At 40.0% G+C, this 27,697-nt stretch overlaps 1 protein-coding gene across 7 annotated transcripts in view; it reads right to left on the bottom strand.

Annotated features, from left to right (window-relative positions):
- Window positions 1–27,697, bottom strand: part of Pak5 (p21 (RAC1) activated kinase 5) — a 303,671-nt gene that overhangs the window by 60,888 nt on the left and 215,086 nt on the right. For all 7 annotated transcript variants that reach the window (XM_021155661.2, XM_029474644.1, XM_029474646.1 and 4 more), the window contains one exon: window positions 27,293–27,507. In XM_021155661.2, the coding sequence (XP_021011320.1) occupies window positions 27,293–27,496 (204 nt within the window). In that variant the 5' untranslated portion in view covers window positions 27,497–27,507. The remainder of the gene's footprint in view (window positions 1–27,292; window positions 27,508–27,697) is intronic.

A 27,697-nucleotide genomic window follows, 5' to 3' on the forward strand; every position in this document is an offset into this window, starting at 1 on the left:
TTTTTTTTTTTTTTGACTTTGCATACCAAAGGTTTAGAAGTTATGACTTGTAGGGAGAAGTGACATTCTGAGCTGAGCAAATTCATTGTGGTTTCAAATAAATAATGCAACAGGGAAAATGGCCTTTCCTAAACTGAACAGACAGAATGGCTTATAGAACCAGTAGTGAAGTTCCATGTGCAGATCCTCTTGGGGAGTACCTGTAGAGTATGATTGATAAATAGGTCAATCCCAATCTCAGGGCTCAAATCTCCAGGAGTGCCCAGTCTTGAGTAAATAGAGAGTTTCCACTTAATTCTAAGTCTTACCTCCAGGAATTAATCAGGTTTAGGTCTCCATCATTGCTAACAGACTAATTCATTCTTATTTCTGCAAGAGGTAAGGTGAAAGGAGCCATTTAAGACATCCCACACCCTTCTCTTTTTAGGACGTACTTCCTCTAAAGAATTTACTGGACCAGATCCTGAACTACTGGAGTTTTTTTCTCTGTACACAACTAATCTTCCAGGAGAAAAAAAAAATACCAGCTGTGATTTTTCCTAGTCATCCTGTCCCACCTGACCTAACTAGAGTAAAAATGAAAGTAGTACATCTGAGGCTTTACACAGCAGGGAACAGCTTTGATGAAAGTCTAGGATCTAATCCCAGGACTAGAGAACCATTGCAGTCTCTCCACATTAGACCTCCATATCACCAAAACCATATTTACACAATTCCTGGCACCTACTATCCATTACACCAAAAGGCAAATAAAATAAAATAAAATAAAATAAAATAAAATAAAAAAAAATACATTTTGATGAGACAGAGAAAACATCAAGCCCAGATGTGGCACAGATGTTGGGATGATGAGACTAGGAATTTTAAGTAGCTATGATTAATATATCAAAAGCTGTGATGAAGAAAGTAGACACCATGTAAGAGCAAATGAGCAAAATAACCCAGAGAAGAAAATGATAAGAAAAAAATGATTGGGATTAAAATTAATTCCAAAGAAATGAAGAATCCCTTTAATGGGCTCATTGGTGGGGTAGAGAGCTGAAGAATCTCTGGGTTTCAAATGATCTCAACAGCAATATTCCAACCCAGAAAACACAGACAGAGAAAAACATTGATGTAAAACATGGATGAAATATTTAGGAACAATGATGGGTTTTCTCAAGTGCTGATGGTTGCTGTGGGTGTAAGGTTTCTCTGAATAATCATTTTACTTTATGTTCCTCTTTTGGTAATGTTGTCCCTGCCAAGATTAATGACTCTATGATAATCAGAAACAACACAATTATAGGCAGCAAGAATGTGCCTGGTGTTCCTCAGCAAAATAATAATGCTGTGACCTTCAGGACAACCCTTAAGGGTATGAAAAAAAAAAAAACCCTGAAAACATGAAATCAAGAAAATATAAATCAGTGTAAAAATTGTTCTGTGCAAGATTTCTTAACTCTACAAAGTATACGCATGCAGTATGAACCATATGAGGGGCTTCACCAAACTGAAAGAACAGAAGCAGCTGCACACATGAGCTAGCTTTGTCAGAAAGATATTAAAGGAGATAAAGAGATCTAGGGAGTAGTGATCTCAGGGCAAAATCCCACCCAGCTAAGCTTATTGTTTGGGTTTGCAGTTGAACAAGGGATAGTTTGAACTTTTAATCTGGAATGGACTACAATCCAGAAATGGAGGGCACACTTGTGATCCAGATCTTGAGGCTGGAAGACACAGGCTTTTGATCTGGATCTTGAGGAATAGTGGCCATGAACAGTTTAGGCCCAGGCATGGTGGTACACACCTTTAATCCCAGCATTCAGGAGACAGAGCCACACAGAACTCTGAGTTCAAGGTCTGTGTACAGAACAAGTTCCAGGTCAGCCAAGCTTAGACAGAGAAGGAGTTGGAAAACAGAAAGCTGATGATAATGTAATAGAACAATGGGGCCCTGTTCCAGTTCCAGCAAGCTGCAGAACTTGGCAGTTTAGGCCATGTGGCTCTGTCTTTAGAGTTTTGGGGCTAAGGCCATAAAATGCTGATTCATAGGATAATAAAAAGAGATCCTGGTGTAAATGACCGAACTGATATGCAATTCTTAAGGAAGCAGCTTATGCAAAATAACAAACTGTGCTTTGGTCTGCAAGAGAGAACTCTCAGCAGAGAGCTGTCTTGAGCAGAACATAGAGCTGTCAGTTTGTATCATCTGCTAATCCCAAACACCCCTTTTTAGGACCCCCTATTAAGCTGAGGCTGAGCCCCAGCAAAAACAACCAATTAAAAAATATATTAAAGAGAAAAAGAAACAAAATAATGAGCAAAAGATAGACACATATACGGTAAACACATACCCATTTGTATCAATGGCTACTTTTAAGTATCATTGGTCAAGTGTATCTCTACAAAACATAGAGATCATCAAAATGGATAAAAGATTAATACCCCAAAAATCTATTTTCTAGAGCAGTGGTTATCAACCTGTGGTTGTGACCCCTTGAGAGGTCATATATCAGATATCAATATTGGATTAATAACTGTCAAAATTACAGTTATGATCCTTTGGGGGTCACATATCAGATATTCTGCATATTAGACACTAAGACTCATAACAGTATCAAAATTATAGTTATGAAGTAGCAATAAAATAATTTTATGGTTTGAGTCTTGGAGTCCAGGATTTGCCTCACAAAACAAACACCTATCTTAGTCACAGGGATAGTTTATTGAGCATATGTTTCAGGACTGGTTGACCAGGGCCACGGTCCAGATTCAAGACTTCTTGTATGTTGGGGTCCATCTGATGGGCAGCTTAAACCATAAAAGCTTATATATAGGTGGAGGGAGTTCTGTTGGGAGGTTGGTTCTGGTCCAATCTTATTGTGGGTAACCATACAAAACGGTTATATTGACCTCTATTTGTGACTGGTTTCTAAGGGCACAGATAATAACAGATTATGCAATCAATCTTGGCATGAGGAAGTTTCCTAGTAGTAGCAAAATCATATGAGAAAGTTTCCTTCCAATGGCAGGCCATCCAAGTAACAGTTACCTAGACCTTCACATTTTACCTGCATCTTAATTTTATCTAGGCCTTAATATTTTACATAGGTTCTAGCAGGGGATCACTACAATATGAAGAACTATATTAAAGAGTAACAGCATTATGAGAGTTGACAGCCACTGGTCTAGAAAAAGCCACTTAAAATACAAGGCTTTGTGGATTAAAAGTAAATGGATGGGGTAAGGCATCTAACATCCATCAAAAGAAACTAGGAGGAGTTGCTATAATGATTTCAGACAGCACAGACTTTTAAGCAAGAAAAATTGTAATGGATAGATTATCAGATGATGATAAAGGAAGTCAATGCTCCAAATGAACACATAAACAACCAACCAACCAACCTACCAACAACAACAAAAAAAAAGCCAAAGAACAAAAATCCTACTAACAAACAAACAAACAAACAAACAAACAGAAAGAACCAATCCCCAACAGAGATGAGCCTAAAAGTAGAGTTGCAAAATACGAGAAGCAAAAACTGATACAACTAAGGAGAGAAAGAGATGAATTCACTCTTAGAGTTGGAACCTTCATAACCCCTAATACACTAGGACAATTCAGCAGGCAGGAGTCATTGGAGATGCAGCCAAAGTGAAAGGCAACTTTAATCACTGGATAAAATGCCCATCTACTAACTACTTCATTAAACACAAGAGTACATTTTCTTCTTAAGCTCTCCAAGAGCATTCATGAAATAACTCTGGGTCACAAAACATACCTAAAAAATATTTAAAATGACAAAAATAATACGTTTTCATTCTAGAATAAACAAGAAATCAATACCAGAAAGATAACTGGAATGTTTCCCCCAGATAAACAGGTATTAAACAGTACAATTCCAAGTAACACACAAATCAAAAGGAATTCTCAAGAACAATTTAAAGTGTTTTAAGTTAATTAAACTGAAAGTATAACATCAGGGTGTGTAGAATGCAGCAAAGTCAGTGCCTTGTGGAAAAGACCTAACCCTGATTACACATACTAGAGAGAAGAGAGAAAAATCAAGTCACTACATACAATTCTACCTTTCAGTACTGCAAAACAAACAAACAAACAAACAAACAATCAAAGCCATGCAAATTAAATCCAATAAAAGAAGAGAAGGTTGACGAAGACAAATAGATAAAAATTAGAACATATATCAATGAAACTGGAAACAAGAAATCAGTAGAAAAAAAGCCCCAAGAAAACCAAAGGCTTGTTCTTTGAAAACATAAATGAAATTGATAAACATCTAGCTTGGATAACCAAGAAAGAGAGAGGACTCACACTACCACTGTCAGAAATGAAAGAAGGAACATCAATACAGATAGCACAGACATTAAAATATTTGAAAGGCAGGAGACAGATCTGTTGGTAAAGCACCTGTCCTGCAAGCAGTGAGAGCTGAGTTCAGATCTTTGAACCCACGGGAAACCAGAGCATAGGGTATTTGGCTGTAACTACAGCAGTGGTGGCCTTCTGTTCCGTGAGAGACCCTGTGTCAAAAAGTAAGGGGACAAGTAATTGAGGAAGACATCTATCTTCGATTGCTCATCTCCACATGGTGCATACATCTAGAACATATATTTCTATTCTTTCATTTATTCCTTCAACAAAGACCTGATCTAAGTGGAGACTGAACAAATTATGGCTTACTAGCCAAATGCGATCTTTTTGGCGGTGGTGGTGGTGGGGTAATACTCTTTAATGCAGTTTATTTTTGTATAGCAATTTTGTCTTCACAGCAAATCTAAAAGGTAATGTCCTGTGTCCTCACACATGAGCTGCCTCCCCCACTATCAGTCAGGTGCCTACCAGACTGGTGGAGTTTGGGGGCTGATGAACCTGCATTATCAGGTGCAGCCTACACACTCTACTAGGGGCTGCTCCTGTCATTGTACATGCTGTGGATTTCAACAAACTCAAAGATACTTGTATCTACCTCTGGATCACATGTATAAGAACACACACACATACAACACACACACACACATACAACACACACCCACCCACCCACCCACACACACACCCACCCACACACACACACACACACTCACACTTGAGTTCAGTGGTGACTTCTACCAAAATTTAAGACTAACACAGCACTCTCTCTCAGCACTAATCCAGGGAATTCTTTAAGACCACTATCACTCCCTACCAACCCTAAAGAAAGCCATTACAAGAAAATTAATCTATAGATAAACCTGTCTCATGAACACAGCTCTAAATATCCTCATTTGAAAACAAATGTAGCAATCTAAAACATAACAATACACCACAAAGCGGTAAGATTTATCCTGGCTATGCAATAACAATCCCATGTCACACTGCTGTTCATACAACAGGCTACAGAGGAAAGTCTCATGACCACACCAACAGTAAAGAAATTGAAAAGAACTCCCTGGACTAGATGAAGAGCGTCTGTAAGAATCTATCACTTCTGCATTTGGTGGTAAGATCCCAGAAGCTTCTCTGACGTGGCAAAATAGAAGGAAACAGTGATCTGCCTCACTACTCCTTTCACGATTGTACTAGAAGTTACAGTTGATAAGACTTTATAGAACAAGGGTGAGGAAGGCTACAAATCGAAAGAAAGAATGAATGCTGTTTTTTTCTTTTTAATAAGAGGACATGATCAGTTATGTACAAAATTAGAAAGAATTAACCCAATTCTGCAATGACAAGTAGTTAAAATGAGTCAGAGTTTACAATTATTATATAATAATAAACTTTTTGCAGCATGGGGATTGGTATGTATGTTATGTGTGATTATATGTTTATGTATACATCAAAAACCCAGAACAGGGGTAATGAGGGAAGAGGAAGAGACCTCAAGGGGAGTGGGAAATGAGGGAGTGATGGTATACATGCAATAGGAAAACAGAGGGAGGACTGACTGAGGGAAGAAGAGGAGCCTGGTAGAACAGAAGAAACAATGGGGTGGAGAGGACAGAAGGGAAGAGGATGAACCAGAAGAAAGCATAAGGGCCTATGTAAGATGTCATGATCAGACCTATTACTCTATATGGTAACCAAAAATTACTAGAAAGGAAATATTAAAGACACTAAAGTGAATAAAGAAATGGTATTATTTCTTATATAAAACATCAGTTGGTTCCTGTGTATCAGCGATGGATAAGTGAAGCTCAGAATTAAAGACAAAAATACCATTCTCATTAGGATCTTCATTGCAATTGACAGGTATAAATCTAACAAACACAGACAATCTCTGTGTGCTCCAAAGTACAAAATGTTGACAAAAAATATAAAAAGGAACTGAGTAAACAAATAAATATTCCATGATCATGAATCAGATGACATAATGTTTTTACTTCAACTTGATCTACAGATGTAGCTTAATTCAGATCAAAATTCCAGCAAAAAAGTCCATGTACTTAGGTGAATATACAATAGATTATAAACAGTAGTTCTCCCATCCAAGTACTAACCAGGCCTGACCCTGCTTAGCTTCCGAGATCAGATGAGATCAGGCGCGTTCAGGGTGGTATGGCCGTAGACATAAACAGTAGTTCTCAGCCTGTGGGTTGTGACTCCTTTGGGGGTTGCATATCAGACATTCTGCATTTCTGATATTTACGTTATGATTAATAACAGTATCAAAATCAGTTATGAAGTTGCAATGAAATAACTTTATGGTTGGGGTCACCCCAACATGAGGGACTGTATTAAAGGGCTGCAGTGTTAGGAAGGTAGAGAATCATTGTTATATATGATAGAGAGTGCAAACCTATAACAATTTGTAAAAGGTAAAGCTATGCAGAGAGTAAAAAGACTCATGATTTCCAGGATTAACAGGAGGAAGGCATGGGTAGTTGGAGCACAGGGATGCTCAGAGCAGTAACACTGCCCCATGCCACCCAACCATAGATTTAAGTCTCTGTTGGCAGACATATACAATGTGCATGCCAAGAGCATCCCTCCAGTGTCACCTGTGGACGGTGGCTGGTGTTCCTGTATCAGTGAGAGTCCCTCAGTCACAAGACTGCATCAGTCTGGTAAGGCTTTTGGCATTGAGAGGCTGTGCATGTTTGGGACTGGGGGTGGTAGTTTTCTGTGGATCCTCTGTACATTCTAAATTTTCTCTGATCCAGAAATTGGTTTACAAAAACGAAACAAAACAAAACAAACAAAAAACCGAAACCCAAATAAACCAAACCACCAACAGCAAACTATATTAAGGCATTTTCCTCCCTACCAAGAGAGATGACTGCATTAGGCCACTGTATCACATTTTGTGGAGTTGCCCCCTTGCTGGAGGAGTAAACAGGAGACTAACTGATGCTCTAGTCACCGCCACTGCAAAGCCACAGGTGTGTTTGTTCCATATTGTGGAGGCCAGGAATTGGGCAAGAACATCTTCTGGGAAGTTGCCTGTGAAATTAGAAGTTGGTTGGGTCTGTGGTCACAATAAGTGACTGTATATTCCAGATGTTCACTATTATGGTGGCAGGCACTAGATAGAGGTTGTTAACTGGGGATTCTGTCAGAATATCTGTCATAGCATCTACATGTGATTTTTCCAAGACAGAGCCTTTCTTACAGGAAATTTAATTTGTGTGTGATTCAGACACAAAAGGGCTAAGAGGCACAACAGAGTGTGGAAAAGGTTAAATTATAACTCAAAAGGGAAAGCCGTCTAATTACTCAGAGTTGAGAGGATAACATTTGTTTATCTCAGTATGGAACCAGTTTTGCTAATTAAAATGCAAATTCCTCTTAATTTGTAAGTGAATCACTGGCAAATTAAATCCACAATGTATCCATACCCCAAAAGACAGCATACAGGTGCTAACAGTGTCACCCCGGCTTCCCAAAGCAGCTAGGTGCAAAGCTGTGATGCCGTTCTCGGCCACTAGGTGGCACCTTTGCATAGGTTTGAGAAATCTAGCCTGCAAAGAACAGAGTTGAGCACGTTTTCTTTCCCAAGCACTAGATGGCATCTCAGTTTCCTTTGATGCCTTTGAGCACAGAGATTTTCAGAGACCCAGAGCTGAGAATGAGACCCAGGAAAACGGTTTTAAGCAATTATTCCTTCTCACAACTTTATTACTCCCTGCGAGCTTTTCAATGTGCATCAGAAACAGGAACAATTGCCCTTAACTGAAAGCCAAGAAAATTATTTAGTTTTAGAGACAATACAGGGATCCAAGCATTCAAAATTTCAGCAAGATCATGCTGAAAATTTAATACTAAACTATGAAAAACAAGAAAGTAAAAAAAAAAAAAAGGTTTATTGTCAAGCATTAAAGAGGTGTTTAAATGTTAAACCTGTGTCCTTAAGTTGTGGAAATGCAATGAGAGACAAGATTGAATATATAAGAAGAGATTAGCTAAACTGAATTTACAAACAGAATGAATAGGGAGATGTGTAGGCTTGTAATGGGACACTTATACCAGAAGAGGGCAGCATAGTTTAGGGAATTCACAACATTTAGGAACTTGATAGGTCAGAGGACACCTCTCTAATGTTATTGTGCTAAAATTGTTAATCAAATTGAAATGCATGACTCTACTTTATGTGGCTTGTGCCTTTCTCTGCTAAGAACCTCTACCCAGTGTTATTGCTGAGGTGAACGGATAGCAAGGTACCCTGGACCTTTAGTTCAGACATTATTTATGGAGTGCCTGCTGGCAGACAGCAAGGTCCTTAAGTAGAATACACCAGCTGGTTAAAGGGAAACTTAGAGAGTGAACATAGCAGTGTTTCAGGGCAGGGGTTCCGAGAGGAGATTCAGAAGACAGGTGTGTCCTCCCAGAGTCTATTCCTAGGTGTTGCTCTTGTATTTGATGGACTAGAACAAATAGAGTAAAAACAGACAGACAGACAGACAGACCCCACAAAAGCATGGTGATGTTCAAGCCTAGGAATGTTAAGTACCATCTAGGATTTGGGAAAGAAAAACTGAAAAGGGATCCGATCTCTCTTTTGTTTTCAGTTGGAGGAGACAGCTGATAGTTGCTAAGCCCTGGCCTTGTTTTATCCAGCCTCTTTACGAGTGGCTCATCCTCTCTGACACCAAATCTTGAAAACTTTGTCGACTCCCCTCTCTTCTTGACTTCTTCTCCCTCCCTGTTTGCTGTGTTGATTCTGATGTGAGCAGCTCGGTCAGTAGTTGGTGGTTCCTAATGGCTGGTGCTCTCTGTGTTCTTGGGTAGATACTAGAAAGCACACACTCTTATAACTCTGCTCTGGTGAGTATGACACCGAATCTCTGGGATTTCTCTACTTGGCTCTTGTTGTTTGTACTCACAGGGGATTTCTAGATGGTGCTGAAGTTTGCTCCTAGGGCAAATTTGTTCTTCAGCATTAGAAGACAGCTGTCCTACATAACTTTCTACTCCTGAGTCTTTGACAGATCACCAGTGTTTTCAACCATTCATGAAACTGCCTAAGTTCTGGATTATCCATCCTTGTGGTCACCATCCCTCTGAAGCACCCATTAGACAGTGTCCCAAGATAAAAGTGATGCCTTCAGAGTTTGAATAACATGGCAGGATGTGGGTAGAGAGGATGAGGATGGAACAGGCTATTTCCATCCTTGCTACTTCCCTTTCCCCTCTCCGTACTCTGTATGTGTAATTGTGATCACACCCTTGAGCCCTTCCCCTCTGGGATGAATGGTTCAGTAAGGAAGAGCTCACATCTGACTCATTCACTGCTGTGTCCCTAGCACGTAGCGCTGATCTCAGGACACAGCAGCCACGTGTTGAAACAATATGACCTGAAACACAAAAATGGAATTTGAATTCAAGCCTTTCCAGAAAGGCTGTTGAAGGCAGAAAGGATTCTGGGATCATTATAAGTCAAGCGTGGTGCACTTCCTCATGTTCAGTCAGAACTCCCTCTCTTGATCAAGATCAAATGGCCTCCTAGGCCCTGGAGAGTTAGACATTGGTAAGGTCTGGCTTGAAAGACATCTGAGCACAGATGAGTCTGGGAACCTGTCTGTGCTCCACCTGTGCACAGATCAGCATAGAAAAGTCTCTTTGAGAGCAACATGAAGACCTGTGAAATGGATTCAGGCATCATTGACCTTCTGTCTGTATAAAGCTAAGACAAGACTGAAAAGTGTCTTTGTCCTTGATGCTCAGGGATAGTAGCAGGAACGGTGTCTTTGTGTCTTCCTTTGTGTCTCAAGGGGCAACAAGCTGTCTGTCTTTGTTAGCCCACTACTCCCTAGGTATGGATTCCCGTCTGTCACTCTCTCACAGTGGGACAACCACATCTCAGATGGAGAAAAGAGATAGACCTGAGCACCAGTAGCAGTGTGAGCATCACTAGGCGATTCCCACTGAGCAAATACAGCATCTTTACACAGCCTTAGCTTGCACTGCCAACCCCACATCTATTTGTGTGTTATGAGCAGATGATAAAAACTTCATTGCTGATGGAAATGTATCTGTGCTGTATATGTTTTATCCCAACTAAATGAAACTAGCAAGGGAGAGAATAAACAAAGGCCTAGGGACAAATTAAACCTGTACTCTCCAAAGGTTGGAACATGAGAATCATGAGCTGTTGCTTTGTACAAAAAGCAGCCAGAGCCTCTCTGATGATTGGTCAGTGTGAAGAGAGCTGGGACCTGGGCACTTTGGTGGATAGTTTGAGAGGAAGGATGAAGAGTAGGCTGGGATGGGACTTAGAACTTGAGAACTAAAAGAGATAGTTCAGAATCTGTAAAAAAAAAAAAAAAAAAAAAAAAAAAAAAAAAAAAAAACCCACAAAGGATGGGAGTCCTGAGGGGGTGAAAGGCCTGCATAGATAAGACAGAGTTGCAGAGAAGGGGAGAACTGGTGAGTGGGTAGGAACATGATTTCAGAAATAATTGATATTAAATTCTCTGAGCTGAGAACTTGAGTGTGTACCTTAAAAACTTTATTGAATTTAGGACAGGAATGATCTTGAAACAACAGAAATAAAAATAAAACAGCCAAACAAGCTTAAAAGAACCACATAGCCTGGAAAAATTCCTTATTTTCCATATGTTCCATATTTCTTCCATATGTTCAGGAAATAAAGGATGTCAGTGGGCTATTATCTAAACAACACAATGGCACACCTACACAATGGCACACCTACACGATGAGACTAGACTGGCAGAAACTGTCTTTGTTTCCACTCTAGAGAATCCTGCTCTGTTCTACACCCCCCTCTAAGAATAGGAACTCTTTCTTACCTACTTCTAGGAAAGGAAGAAGTCGGAAAATATTAATGGCACTGTTATCTAAAACCTTGAAGCTTTAATGAAGTGGAGTCCTGCAGGGAACACTGCTGGCAGCTTTCCACTCCCTTTTCCTACTGGTTGAATCTTTGTGGGCTACAGTTCCCGGCCATTGTCTCATTGTCTCATTGTCTTGGACAGTTTTCTGTTGATATAGTGAAATGCCAAGCATGGTATATTTGAAGTTTCTCTCACTCTCCCTGTCCCTCTCCCTTCCCTTCTCCCTTTCCTCCCTCTCTCTCTCTCTCTCTCTCTCTCTCTCTCTCTCTCTCTCTCTCTCTCTCTCTCTCTTTCTCCCTCCCCCATCCCCCTCTAGATATAACTGTTAGTGATCTTCTTGCTAGGAGAGTCTCAATAGCATTCCCTCAAAGTGGATTCAATTCCAATATGAGCTTTGTTGGGGTCATTGAAAATATGTGGCCACTGTTTTGGTTATGGAAAGGGGACTTTAATCCTCAGACAGCCTGGGAAGGTATCCTTCTGCTAAGTGGCTTCAGGCAATGGTTGATAAACAGTTTGGAATATAAGGACAGACTTGCTGTCTTAAGGTGTGACAATGTCCTTAGCACAACTCACACACAGAAGCTCGCTGAAGGATCAGCCTGAGGCTAGACACTAATGGAAGCAACATGCTCATCTACTCTTAAACATTGTCCACTGTATTTTGCCTCCTTCACCCTGTCGTGGCTTCTGTTGAGGGCTTCCTATGGGAGAGCACACTCATAAAAGTTCTCACCCCTGCCTCTGCCATTAGGAGAATAAATTTGAGAGAATCTCTCTGTGTGTCTTTCTCTTGTCTGCACCCCAGACTAAACTCAGGACCATTCACATGCTAGGCAAGTACTCTACCACTGAACTACACCTCCAGCCCCTTCTATTTTTATTGTACTCTCTCTGTAACCCTAGGTGACCCTCCTGCTTCCATTTCCTGATTAGCTGGGATTACAAATGTGTGCTGCCAGGTCCATCATGCTGGAGTATCTCATATCTGAAATGTGCCAGTCAGGTATTTCTGATGTCAGAAAATTTTCAGATCTTGGAATATCTACATAGGCTTTCCTGCCTGAGCAAAATACCTAATCTAAATTTACAAAACCTGAATGCTTTGAAATCCAAAATGTAGAGATTATGCTAGTCAAGACTCCAAATAGCAAACTATCTGGATCTGTGTTGTTTAATGTGGGCCCCATGACTATTTTATTTTCAATTGTTACAGAAATGGAATGTCCGGTGCTTCAGTTGTCATTTCCTTTCCAGAGTTTCTTATGTGTCCCAGAGTTCCACGTGTCTAAGAGTTGCTTATTGGACAACACAGACGGCTTCTGTTGGGCAACACTGACCTAGAACATTGACTGCAGGATGAGATAAAGCAAATGAAGAATGACTTCTAAGGAGAATGCCTGGTATGCCCCCTGTCTGTGTATTCCTTCCTCTGTTTGTCCGTCTCTCTCAATCTTTCTGTCTTCATTAACCATTCTTAAGATGGAGTGCATCTTAAGAAGTGCTTATAATGCTAGTTTAGTTGAATTGTTATACAATTATTTTATCTAAACAAGGAGTTGAAGGTGTTAGAACATTATAAATTTTTCCAAAGTCTTGGCTGCAGGGTAGGCAAGGGGAAGAGGAGGGATGGCTGAAGGGTTTAAAGATTGTTTCTTCTTATTGGACTGGGGAATAGGGAGAAAAATACAATGTTTAGTGGAGGATACCGAATATATTACTTGGGGAATTGGGGGTTTGTTTGTAAAATATAAACAAGGAAGGAGATATCTAGTAAAAAGGGCAGGAAAGGAGAGCATGCATTAGTGAATCAGAGAATGGACCGTGAAACTAACAGGAAAGGGTGGACGTGATAAACAGCTGGTCAAGTAAGCAAGAGAAGGAAGCAGAGGGGGACATAACCACACAAGCAATTAAGTAATGGAGAAGATGTAAAGTCAAGTAGCTGAGTCATGATACTAAGTATAAATGTACTGGCTTTTTACAATAAATGACAGGTTGAGTCAAAACGAAATGGCATTACAAACAACCATATGCTGCTTATAGGCTGAGCTCAAGGCCTGATCAGAAGGAGGCACATGGCTTTAGATAACACTAAAGGGACAAAAGGAAACGAGCGTGGGAGATAGACATATCAGAGCAGGGGGCATCTACAGCTAAATGCGTGGAGCAGTGTCTTACAAAGGCAAGAATTCTTGCAACAGAGGTGGAGAGTTGGTGAAGGTTTTGAATTCTCAATCTACAGAATGAGAGATCCCATAGTTAAGGATACATGTGAAATATGAGAAAGGCCTGAGATATTAGAGATAACATGAAGCACGGGAGGCAAGTGCGATTGCCAGCCCGAGCCTGATTGGAACAGCACATGTGCTTTGTGCCTCAGGAATTCCACTCTAGATGATGTCAGGACAACTGGTCAGGGCAAGTCCCAGTGCTGCACAAAAAGCTCAGAATCAGAGAACAAAATGTCTCAGGAAAGTCTCAAACATTCCTCTCTTGGAATTTGGCAGAAATAGAGGTGTTGTTTTTTTGTTTTTTTGTTTTTGTTTTTTTTTTTTTGTTTGCTATAGAAATAAAGAAAACATAGAAAAAGCATATCAGAAAATTTAACCTTTGTCTAATCTTATAAAAATATTATCTTCTGCTAGCTATCAGATTCCATCACTCGCATGCCCCAAGTCATATCTTAGCAAGGGTCACAACTTACGTTGTACCAGTTGAGTGTCAAGCAGCATGACTGAAATGTTTATGTCCTTCACACCTCCCCCAACCTTTTGGCTTGATTCTCCTAATCACCTGACCAAGTGGGTGGATCTAGTCTAAATTTGGGGAGACGATAATCTACCAAGGATCCCTTAACTGAGTTGTTGCCATCTGAACTGCTGCTTATAATACAAGTCTTCCTTCCATCCACGATGCAGGCAACAGTGTCTCCCCTTGCTGATCCCTGCTATTCAATGGTGTAGAGGACAGCGTTGGGCCCAGGATTTTGTAGGAACTGACCCAGTCACACTTTTTAAAAAGCTTGAATTGTTTTTTATTTTTCTTTACTTCTCCTCACACCCCGACTCTCTCATGTTTAAAATTTCTGTCTAGTTGTTGTTGTTAACTTGTAAGGCCTTCCAATTGCTGGTCTTTGTTTTTATATGTTAACTTGAAAATGTGAGGCATCACTGATAATTAAAAAAAAAAAAGCACTTTCTTGTTTTCGGCTCTTTGTTCATAAAACCAAATCTCTGACAAAACTATGAAGATCATAGGATTTGGAGAACCATAGCTGTTGAGGCTGCAGGTGTGACCAGCTGATTGGGCTAATTAGTGTCTGGAGCTGCCAGGTGGGGCTAGAAATAGGCCTAATAACTAAGGCTAGAAACAGCATCAAAAAAAAAAAAATTCCAGCTTTGCACTCAAGAATTAAATGACATTTCCCTGCCTGCCTGCCTGCTTCCCCCATCCGTCTCTCTCTCCCTCCCTCTCTTCCCATCCTCCCTCCCTCCATCCATCCCCCCTACTTCCTTCCCTCCCAGATGGCCTCCTTTTTTTCTTTGTCTTCTTCATTAATGTTTTTTTCCCCTTTATGAATCACCAGATCCTAATGTGGCCCATCCAACATATAATATGGAAGAGGCAGACACCTCTGCTCTGTGATTTTCATGTTTGCTTCAAACTCACAGCAATCCTACTGGGATTCATAGTTGTGAACCACCAGGCATTGCTTTTTTCCCCCCCTCTTTGAAGAAGGACATAGTTTAATCTGATAATGTGGCAAGAATTGTAACCAGACAGTGGAAGAAGCATGCAGAAATTTTGAGGAACAGAAATAGAGAATAGAGAAACCCTAAATTACTAGAAACAGACACTTAGCTGAAACTGAACTATGGGGATGCTGCTGATGGGGGCTTGGAAGCACATTGCTGGAATGAGGACTTTTGTTTCATAATGGTTAGTGAAACTGTTTCCTGAAGTTTTGTGGAAGGCAGAGCTTATATGAGATATATGCAGCAGTATTATTAAAGAGATTTCAAAGAAAAGTTGAAGGGCCCACTGATTTCTTCTTTCTGCTAGAGGAGATGTGCACTGAAGGAAGGAGTTTTTCTTTCAAAAATTTTTAGAAAAGGATCAGAATCCAGTGGCCTCAAACATTCTGATGCTCTCCAGTTGACAGCCAAGATGCTAAAACTGGGAGACTTACTCTCAGAACAACACACCCCAGAGGAAAGACTGAATGCAGAACTGTTCAACTCATAGTTGACTCAGACCAAGAAGATCAGACTAGAATCCTGTTCAAGAGTGTGTCCTGGACAGTGACAAACCAAAAACTTATCAGGCAGACTAAGCATCAGGCAGAAGCATAGGAGGACTATCTTTGGAAAAACATATGGATATGACTTTTAATTAATGGACTGAGCCACAAGAGTGGTTTCAACAGAAACACTGCCAGCTTGACATGAAAGGTTCAGAGAGTGTGAGGCAGAGCAGGCTCTTCGCCTTTCCAAATGTGATGATGGCCAGTGTAAAGCAGACACATAAGACGACTTTGGTGACAATTATTTGCTAAGCATTACAAGAATGGAGGAAGGAAATGTAAGTGCAGACTGCTGGAGCCACAGAGGACCATTTCCCTGCCTTAAATGTTAATCAAGGAAAATTTAATATATTCCTGGTGAGACTTGAGGATGGACATTGACAAATGGCCCCCTTTAACTTTCTGTCCCCCCAACTCTCTTCATTCATGCTACTTTCTCATAGTGAGTCAGAATGTTTATGTCGACTCTGCTTCCTTTACCATGGTGTATTGGGAAATTCTGGGGGGTGGGGGCAGATAGCTCTAGTTTCACATGTCCACCAATAGAGAACTGTAACCAGAAGCCGTATTCAATAAACCATATCTATATAGTTCATTGGCACCAAATTCCAACTTAATGGGGAATTTAGACTTTGAGAGGATGGGCTGAGACTTTGGGATTATTGGCTTGGAATAACTGCATGTTGTATATGTGAGGATATGAGAAGCATAGAGGCCAGCTCTTTCATTGATCCTTCCATGCTGATTTCCACTTACTAGTTTTTGTGGGCAACATCCCAGGCTTGCCAACAATTTATTTGCCATAAATTTACTATGACAAAGATGACAGCCTGTTACTTCCACAGTGTGCTTTTTGCTGCTCCTCTGGTTATCGAGCATTATATTTTAATGGAACTGGGCTTTTAACTACATAATTTTGTTCTCCCTGCTCCCTCCCTCTAGACCAACTAGCTTTTATTCTCATGGTGGACATGAGAAGCAAACGTAAGAGAAAATTAGACAATACTTCTACCAACAACCTCAATATATTTGGAAGTGGGTTCTGCCTATTATGCCTCCAGATGTGAATACAGCCTGGTTATCTCACGGATTACAACATTGTGAGACACAGAGCAGAGAAGCCCCATAAGCCACACTTAGACTCTGAACTTACAGAAACTGTGGCAATGCAGGTAGCCTTCAAGATGCTTAATTTCAATGGTCAGTTTGATTGGATGAAGAAGGACCTAAGGGTGAGGCATAGCTGTGAGGGTGTCAAGAGAGATTTAGGGTGGGGAGGAAGTCCAACTCTGAAAGTGGATTGCATCATCTGATGGGCTGGAGTCCCATGCAGAGTAACAGAAAAACCGGGTGAACATTGTCTTAGCATCAGCATTTCCCTTCCCTTCCTGGTGAGCACCTTAGCCCAATCTACTCCCAATGTCATGGCTTCCTGAAACTATTCCCAGTGTCATGCCTCTTGCCACATGATCCACAGTCTTCCAGATCCTTTCTCTCTTAAGTTGCCCTTAACCAGGTGTTTTGTCACAGTGATGAAGAAAGCAACTTTTCCACATTCAAGTTTGAGATGATTGTCATGGAGCAGTACACAGCTAACACAGATAATTTTTCCTCCTCTTCTTCCTCCTCCTCCTCCTCCTTCTTCTTTTCCTCTATTAACTGTTGATATCTAGGTACCAATATGCATGCAATTCTAAGCATACCATCAATATCTAATTACTTTGTTTTCATAGTACATCTGTGAGCATCTAACACAGACATCATTGTAATCATTTTACAGAGGGAAAGTCAGGCACAGAGTCCAATGTCATCCAGTACATTCAGTCAGTAAGCTAGAAGAGTCCAAGTGTTTTAAAGGACTCTTTAATAATAACATCTTTCCCCGTGTTTCTTGGACAGGAGTCATTTTTGCACCCTCTTCCCCAGAATATTGGCAATTTCTTGTCATGGTTTTGATTGAACAACTGAGAGAGAAGGTAAAAGCCAGATATACTGCTAGTCCACCTTCACAGCACTGAACTCCCTTCACCCCACCCCAACAGGCACGGATAGCACAGGTTTATCCAGACTTTCTGTCTGAAATCCTGCTCTGCTTACATTTCTTCTGGGATAAGTTAAACTATGTCTGTGAAGAGAGGTTTGTTGACTAGCAGGATGGCACTAGCTAGAGGCTCACTCTAAAGGCTCTTCCAGACCCACGAAATGAAAATACCTGCATTTGAATAAGGTCTCTGGGCAGTTCACTTGAGAGATAGCATAGTCTAGTGCAAACTCTAGCATTCTGTGATACATCTTGAGTAAGACAAATCCCAAATACAATTCTCATTTCCATACAGACACAGAGAGAAAATGTTGGAAACTTAAGTAGAGACAGGAATGGGAAGATAATGGGTAGCCCCAGCAGACACATAACACCAGAAATTAGAAGCTTCTTTATCAGACCATTTCAGAGGAGCAAATCCAATCAGAAGTCTCTTTCAGTGCAGAACTAAGAAAGAAACAAATAGTGTTTAAACTCTGTCTTCAAGACCAAGAATGACAGACACAGACAGTACAGAAGCCCAGTAAACATATTCATGGTCTATAGGTATCAAGAGCTAACACAAACCATGTATAAGAAGCAGGGAAAGGGAGTGGAGACATAGCTTAGCAGTGTGTATTGCTATCAGAGATGACCCAAGCTGGGCAGTACCCAGTGTCTTCTAATTTCATCTCTAAAGGGCCAACTCCCTCTTCTGGTTTCTAAGAACAGTAGCACATGCACTTAAGACACATGCACACATCTTTAAAAAAAAAGGAAGTAAGACCATTGTCAAGGACATGCACACAAACCAGCGGGCCTGGAAAGCTCCATGTATTTGTAGACCAAGAATTGGCATGATAAGAAAAGAGTGCGAACAGGTCTTTCTACCTATTTGTTGAGGTTTCTATGTATTTCCTTACAACGAGACTTCTAGAACACCTTTCTACTCCTCAGTAAAGTAAAGCACTTCTAAAAATGTTCAGAATTATCTCCCAAGAAAAGACTACCATTTTAAGAAATGAGTGTTAGTAAAAAGAGGATGCTGAGCTCCTGTTGAGTCCAAGCGCTCAAAACCATTGTGCATCAGCTAGTGCATCAGCCCTTAGAGGTTTCATTCTTTATATATGATACTGAGTTAGTAGCCAACACTTAGACCAGCCCTACCCAGGCACAGTTTTTTTTTTCTTTCCTTTTTTTCATTAACCCTTTAATAGCAGTAGCCTCATTTGATGAGTTGAACTGTGATATGCTGCTTGGAAATGTTTGAAATAAACCGTTTTATCAATAGTACAGGTCAACAGTGTAGGCAATTTACATAAGAATCCACAACAAATTGACAAAATTGAGGATCAGACAGTTCTCCCCAAACAGCCTATAGTTGCTATCTTAGTGTTTCAATTCTCAAAAGATGCTTAATGAGAGATAAAATTAGACCTCTCAGGTTCTAAGTGTGAGTAGGCCAAGGATAGCTTTTGCAATTTGGATTTGGAAGGATTCTTTTCAGTATATCACTACTTGCAGGAGGGCCGAGTTGAAGCTAATAAGTTTATCCTGATGATATTTCAGCTTATATGGAATTTCCAGCTAATGACACATAGATGTGTAGCTTCATCATTGGCAAGTTCAGCTGTTAGGGCTCTACATTAATTAGGTGAGAACTTGTGGTTGGGGAATTTGATGCACAAGTCCAAGAATGGCTAGCTCAGGGAGCAGGTAGGCCATTGTGGAGAGCCAACAGCATTCGTGTGAGTGTTTATTCATTTGCCTCTTGGCAAATGCTTTCATTAGCTTTTTTTTGTTTAACTATTCTGCCATCTCACTTGCGGAGATTGGGATTGCATGAATGGAAGGCCCCACAAAAGGCACTGTACATGTTAGATGTAGAAAGCTAAGTTTTACTGCTATCAGGACAGGAGATGATAGTTGATGTTTAAGGTGATGTCCTTATTAGGATCTTGGGTGGGTTGAAGTTCATAGGTTAAAACCAGACCATCTAAATGGTAGAGTCAAAGGCATCCCTTACCTGTAACACCTTTACAACAGTCTTTAAATTATCTTGAGAAATCATGATACTACTTTCTTTTTTAGACCTTTTTTTTTTTTTTTAATACTCTTACAATCAGGACTTAGGGAGTGTGATGATTATAGGAATGAGTTCTAGAGTCACATAGTTTTGGGACTTGAATCTGTTTTGGTCCTTTGTTTGTTTTTGTTTTTGTCACCAGCTATGAAACTTGCAATATATACTGAGACAGGATCTTTCTGTATACTCTAGGCTAACCTTGAATAGATTGCAGTCTTGCTGAATAAGCCTTGCAAGCATTGGGGTGACAATCATGAACTACCAAATCTTGGCTCATATTCTATATTTTTCTAAATCTTGTTTTCTTCATCTAAAATACGGAATTAGAATCACCCACTTGAAAGGATTATTTGACAATTAAGTGAGGCAAGGTATCAGTCCATTGTCTCTTAAAGCTACATAATACCTCATACTCAGTGTCAAACAGTGAGGTGAAGATAGTGGGGCTCTGCTTCAGGTTGAAAGGATGTAGACAGTGCAGGCTTGATGTGCATGAAATGAGCTTACTCTCCTAGAGTTACAGAGCTTCCCAGGGAATGCTTCTCTTAACATGATGCAGAATGGAAATCTTCACTGCACATCACAAGCTTGTGTTCATACCAAGGCACAGATCATGAAAGCCCGATGGTCAAGCCTAACTTCCAGGCCCATCATGAGGCTGTGGCAAAAGAGATGAAGACTCCAGTTTAGTAATTCAGTCAATCATGAATGGTATCTGTGAAGCAACTATGGCATCTACATTCACAGCCTCCAATAGTGAAGATCATGCTTGGTCACCTGCACTTCTGATCCATGCCCACCCCCACCCCATTTATTTCTCCAGGATAATCAATCTTTCTTGTGTTATACAAAGCAAACTATAAAGCTTCCCCATGATAAAATATGACAACAGGCTACTCACTAGTTTGAGGTTACAACATAGAGTTCTATGGTTGGAGTTATAATTTTCTTTTTGATCAATCTTCCTATCAAAAACAAATACTCTGAGTGAGTCACACATAAATTAGTCATTAACTCTTTATAGAAGAAAATATCAAAGGAAGAGAGCAATTGGAGGCAGGTGGGTGAGAATACAGAGTGTAATTCAACTTGGAAGTTGGGTGGATTTGGACTCAGTCAAGGTTTCTTCCCCCTCACTACTGGCTCAATACTTCATTAGTCATTGTGTGAATGCCACAAATAATAAATATTGAACATTTTGTGCTCTATAAACATTATCTAGTGTTTGGCAATGGTGTTCTTCATTTTGGTCAGGCTGGTTCCTTAGTGTACTTCAACAAAAGCTTCAGATCACCATAGATCTGGAGTCTGCTTTTCTTCCACATTAGCCTCTGATCTGGAAGCAGAGCTGAATAAGATAGCAGCTTTAAGTGTTGTAAGAATGCATGTTTTGTGTTGGGATGAAGTCAGCACTTTCATTTCTTCTTTGGGGTTGCAATTGAAGACTTTCACTGCAAAATGAGAAAGGCATTGGATTGTACCAGGTAGTTCTCAGATGTAGACTTGATCATCTTTGCCGTAAATGATTTCCAAGCATAGCCTATGATGGCTCATTGGTAGATAAGCTATGATGTTCACCCACCAATGTGGAGACTTAGAAATGAAAAGATGTAGTCCAGCTGGGTAAATATTAAGTTATCAGGCTTCATGAGCTAAAATATGTCCAACATTGCATCATAGTAGAGAAAGATACAAAGAAGAGGGAGCTAAAACTATATTGAAGTAGAGAATAGGGAAGCTATAGCAGATTGAGTCTATTGGCTTTGAGAAGAGGCATATGTAAAATATTAGGATGGAAATAAGGAGGAGAGCAGTTGCTTAGCTAAGCTGAAATGTAGTATGAGGACCATAGTATATGGCAAGAAGCAGGCATGGAAGTCAGAAAAGTTCATGGGCCATTCCTCATTGTCAGTGAAGAGTATGACAACCAACTGCTACAGTCTGATTTCTTCTTTTTTCTTTTTTTCTTTTCTGGCTTATAAGCCTAACTTTTATTAGAATTAGTCACTTAAGGATATTTTGACAACCGGTTAGTGATTAACAGAAGTGGATACTTACCCACTTTAACTTGGGACTCTATAAATTCAGAAAATTCTTCCATCTTATTCAGTCCATTCACTGAGTGAATTTACTTAGCAAAGTCTATGGCATTTTAGGAAAGGTAAATGAGTTTTTCAAATTATCTTTTACAAGCCAATATAACTAATCATGAGGAAATAAGGCATGTTCTATAAACTAGTTTATTTTAAATAAGTGAGGTTGAAATCATTGCAAGTGATCAAAGCTTTAATGTTAGAAAACATATAGTTGTCCTATAGTTTGGGGACATGTACTTCAAAACACATTAAAAGAAAACAGAATCTCATAGAAATAGGACTAAGTTGGCAAAGCTAAAAATATTTAGGCTCTTGGTGTGCAATAATGAATCATGAACAAGGGGAAAGAGAATTACAAAGGAATAGGGATGGATTCATTATTTGAGGAGAATCTGACATAAACTATAACAAGGGGGAAACAAAGAGTGGTCACCCAGAATGGAACAGCCAGACCTGGAAATTCTCTTCTCTTCATTTACCTGTTTTGTCTCCTTAAGATTATTTTTAATGTAGTGGCCAGAGGTCTAAGATACAAAAAGGAAGAGACAGAACTCCAACTTTGGAATGTTATGAAATGCTGATAATTGCAGAGATGCGGGAGACCCAAGAAAACCAGCTTGGCTCTGGCATTATCTGCAACCCTCTGCCTCCACAGAATAAAGAGAAGGCTGTTAACCTAGCTAGGGAAAAGGAATCCAAAGACAGGCAACAAAGTCTGAGTCAAAGACATTCCCCTCTCCACTTATTAGGGGACCCAAATGAAGACAAAGCTGCACATCTGTTGCATATGTATAGGAAGTCTAGGTCCAGACTGTGTATGCTCTTCGGTTGGTGGTTCAGTCTCTGTGAGCCCACATTGGCCCAGATTAGCTGGCTCTGTAGGTCTTCTTGTAGTGTCCTTGACTTATCTGGCTCCCTCAATTCCTCCCTTGATTCTTCCACAAGACTTCGTGGGCTCAGCTTAATGTTTGGCTGTGCGTGCGTGTGTGTGTGTGTGTGTGTGTGTGTGTGTGTGTGTGTGTGCTTGTTTCTATCCACTGCTAGATGCATCTTGGGAGACAGTTAAGCTAGGTTCCTGTCTGTAAATATAGCAGACACATCATAATAGCAAACATAGCTGAGAATCATTAATAGTGTTAGGTGTTGGCTCTCTCCCAGATGGGTCTCAAGTCAGGCCAGTCATTGGTTGGCTATTCCCTTAATCTCTACTCCCAATTTTATCCCTGTACATCTTGTAGGCAGGGCAAATTTTGGGTTGAAGATTTTGTGGCTGGGTTGGTGTCTCTCTTCCTCTACTGGAAGTCCTGCTTTCCCCCTATCAGGGCTGCCTTGTCTGGCCTCAGTGAAAGAGAATTCTCTTAGTCTTGATGCCACTTGATGTGCCAGTGTGGGTTGGTACCCAGTGGGGGGAGAGGGAGAATGGAAGGGAAGAAAGGTGGGAGGAAGAAAGGGACTGGGAAGAGAGGAAGGAGGGTCCTGTGATAATGTTGTAAAGTGACCAAATAAATTAATGAACAAAAGAAAGCTTTGAAGAACAGTCAACATTTTATCACTACACACATGAAATAGCAAACCTCTCAACTTTGCACAGAAAACCTTCTTCTTAAAGTAGATAGCAGTTAATATAGAGACTCTCAACTGGTAAATGTGTAGACAATTGACTGTGAAATGCTGGGTCCTAAATGGGGCATATATATCCCTGAAAGACTCAGCAAATGCTGCAGGGAACTGTGTTTTCTGGACAAAACAGGACAGTTGCACAGATGAACTTACAGTCACTGTGACCTTAGAAAGATCAAGGCAAAATCCCATCAAGAAGGGAAATACAGTCCCTAGCTGAGGAGATATTGGCAATTAATCACTGTTAGGAGAGAGAGAGAGAGAGAGAGAGAGAGAGAGAGAGAGAGAGAGAGAGAGAGAGAGAGAGAGAGAGAAGAGTGAGAATTTTCTTTAAGGATATGACCCTTGATAGGTCAACCAAACTTCAGAACATGCCCTAAATCCAAGCATATTTTGGCAACATGAATTAGATCCCATGAAATTTAAAAAGGAAAAGACCAAGTTGGGTAGGTATGGAGGTGGAATGGATCTTGGAGGTGGGGGGGTAAATGTGATAAAAATACAATGTATAGGATTATTAAAGAATTAACACACAAGATGACATTTTTGAAATTATAAGTTAGACAGATATATATTAAAGGAGCCTTTGACGGTTAGGGGCTGGGTAGATGGCTCAGAAGTTAAAAGACTTGTTGCTCTTTCAGAAGATCTGAAATTTGTTTCTAGCACTCATGTTGGGTGTTTTCCAATTGCTTGTAACTTCACCTTTAGGGAAAATGACCCCCTTCTAACCTCCAAGGTCCTCCACATGCATGTGTGAATATATGCACACACTCTCTCACACACAGACACATAAATAGATGATAAACCAAATTTCCAAAAGAGAACCCTTTAAAGGCTACGTTAGATAAAGCGTGGCTAAATTAGATAAAGGATATAAGCATTACCCGACTCCAAACTGTTAGGTTAAATAAATCGAATTAAATTACAGTATGATAAGATATTATATTCAATAATCTTTTGCGACTTGCACATTAACAGTCAACTAGAGTAGACAAAATTATCTTTTCATAAAGATATAGGACAATTAAAAAGGGAACATACTAAACACTGTGTGAAGATCAAAGCACAGAAATCACAGATGATTATGTTTGATGTGAGACTGACATGTTTATGCTTGAACTTTTTGGTTTTAGACCCCCCCAATTTATTCAGGGTCCAAAAAAACTTATTAAAAACTACATACCATAGTATATTAATAATAACAAGCTTTTAAAGCATAGTTCATGACACTAGACTAGAGGCATAAACCATGACAATATGACATAGGTTACTTTCTGGAAAAGCCTGATGTATCTTCAATACATAATGAAAATGCCAAATGAATCTCAATTACTATGAAAACAGTCTGATCTTGTAAAGTCAAAGAATCTCAGGAACCTAGGAGTTCCAAACAATACTATGAGAACCAGGTACACATGTATTCATGATAATTGTAATCTGTTATAGCCCAAACTTTATAGTAGTATCCTTCTCTAGTAAAATGGGTAAGTTATAAAGTTACAATTTAAACTAAACTCAAGTCCTCTGTAGGAATCAGAACTTTTATCTCAATTTTAAGTAAAAAAGTTGTATGGCATCACAGTAAACTTTAAATATGACAAAATTCTTAAAATAACTGCGACAATCCTTATTCATAATTTAAAAGAATTCAGAAGAAAACATTAGGATGTGCTGATTGCTCATGTGATGGGGAAGTCGTGATGACCTTTCCCTCTCTATTTTTCTTCATTTCATTGTATCACTTAGAGTGAATTCTGGTCTGTAACAAAGGGAAAAGATGAACAAGCAGCCCTCACTTTAGCCCAGTGATAACAATGCTTTTCCACTGAGTTTCGAGGCACGGTATTGATTTCTATGTAGCCCAGGCTGGTCTGGAACTATACTCTTCTTACTTCAGTCTTCTGAGTGCTTGGATTACAGGCACGTGCCACCGTGTTCATCGGGAACGGCGGTACTTACAGGATGTTCACATTATTCATCAGAGCACCAGTTTGTTATAAATGCGAACCACTGGGGAACTCCAGAAACACTGAATCAGAATCTCCCTGGTGACGCTGAGAGGGAAGAGGGTTACACCAAGTGCCTTAGGAGCACGGTTGAGACTCAGTAGCCATTCTACCTTCCCTTTACATATAACACATCTAACTCAGGAACAACTGGGCAATATTGCTTATGATGTTCTTATGAACAGAAGAGTTAGGTAGAAAAAAAATTAACAGTTTTGGTGTGAGGAGAAGAGATGTTAGAAATAGACTCCAGGGTGTCCCATATGCTGAGCAGAGACTACATGATTGGTCAGCATTTCCCACTCTTGCCAAATATTTAAAATTATTTTTCCCTTTGACTATTCAGATAACTTCATTTAGTCTATACTCTTGAAGCTTGGGGGCCAAGGAAATTGTCTTTTAACATAGGTCTAAGATTCTAAGAAAAAAGGACAAATTTTAGCAGTGTAAAATCATGCTGAGTATGTCTTCTATATAAATAAAAGTCTTGTTGTAGTAGATGTGGTCTTGTTGGAGGAAGTGTGTCACTGGGGGTGGGCTTTGAGGGTCCAGAAGTTTAAGCTAGGTCTAGTAGGTCATTGCGTCTTCCTGCTGCCTGGGGATGCAGATGTAGAACTCTCAGCTTCCTCTCCAGCACCAAGTACTTTTGTCAAGATTCTCAAAGTCTGTCTTCAGACGACTAGCCATAGCACCAGCAAGACACCAGCTAGCAATGAACATTTGGACGCTCTAATCCAGTTCTACCGAATCAGAAACAGGTAATACTTCCTATCTGTGTTGTGGTAGTGGTTTGTATCAAATGGCCCCTATAGTCCCATAGGAAGTGGTACTATTAGAAGGTGCAGACTTGTTGTAGTAGATGTGGTCTTGTTGGAGGAAGTGTGTCACTGGGGGTGGGCTTTGAGGGTCCAGAAGTTTAAGCTAGGTCTAGTAGGCCATTGCGTCTTCCTGCTGCCTGGGGATGCAGATGTAGAACTCTCAGCTTCCTCTCCAGCACCAAGTCTGCCTGCATCTTGCCATGCTTCCTGTCCGCCATGATACCAATGGACTAAACCTCAGAACTGTGAGCCAGCCCCAGTTAAATGCTTTCCTTTAGAAGAGTTTCTATGGTTGTGGTATCTCTTTACAGAAATAGAAACTCTAAATTAAACATCTGTTTAATCAAAGTCTGTTAGGTGATTCTGATCTGTGATATATCTTGAGAAACACTGGCATAAATAAGTCTGTACAGCTAGCCTCGTAGAGACTTGAAGTGCCAGAGTGGGGGATATCCAGCTGGGCTTCCACCCACTCAGAGGAGAAGGGGATAGGATATGGGGAATAGGGGATGGATTACTGGAGGGGGTGATCAGGAGGGCAGCAGCAAGTGGGTAAATTATAGCCTATTCAAAGACTGAAATTATCTGCTAATATTTGAATTAGTTCTCTTTCAGACAATGAAAATAAATGTGAAGATACACATATTTACTATATAATATATATGTATATATATATATATGTTAGTGTTTTATATACCTATAAATGTAATTTATTGCTATTAAAATCTCATCACATTTTATATAAGATTATGTATAAATACTTTGAAAACAAATAGAAGACATCAGAAATATAGCCAATAAATATTCGATTAGTAGCTATTGCTGATACTATCAGAGGAAGTGGAGATTATTAACAGAAAGAACATTCATTTTGTAGCTTAATTTTCTACCTGAATATTACAATAACCAGTATCTGAAGGTTAAATTTCCTGTGTGATGCAAAATGAAGATTAACTGTGGCTAATATAGGGACATTTTACAAAGGCTACATAGTTTATAAAGTTGGCATATTAGGTGAAATCAGATCATGGCCTGAGACTGACACCAAGATAGAACCCTTGCATACCTTCATGGGAGCCAGCTGTATGGGTGTGATGCATGATGGGTCCACCATGGGCTTCGGCCTGTTGGCTGTGTCTGCTAACAGGCTGTGCCACTGCTGGGGAAGGCCAGTAAACTTCTGCTCTTGTGGATCAAACCCAGTATGAACCCTGTGTTCAAAGTTGGATGGGCCAGATATTTCAATCTTTTTCTTTTTCTTCCCAAACATGATGTAAAAACCTGGGAAATATAAAGAGAAAACAGGTAACTTGTAGCTTGCAGCAAGAAGATATTTATTTTATATCATTTACTTACACCATTTTAGTTATTTTTTTACAATACTATTTTCAAAAGTTAGAAGTTTGATTGTCCCAATTCTAAGAAGGGGCAAAGTGTCCACACTTTGATCTTCGTTCTCTTGAGTTTAATG

This window comes from Mus caroli, chromosome 2, assembly GCF_900094665.2.
Source record: "Mus caroli chromosome 2, CAROLI_EIJ_v1.1, whole genome shotgun sequence".
Classification (NCBI taxonomy): domain Eukaryota; kingdom Metazoa; phylum Chordata; class Mammalia; order Rodentia; family Muridae; genus Mus; species Mus caroli.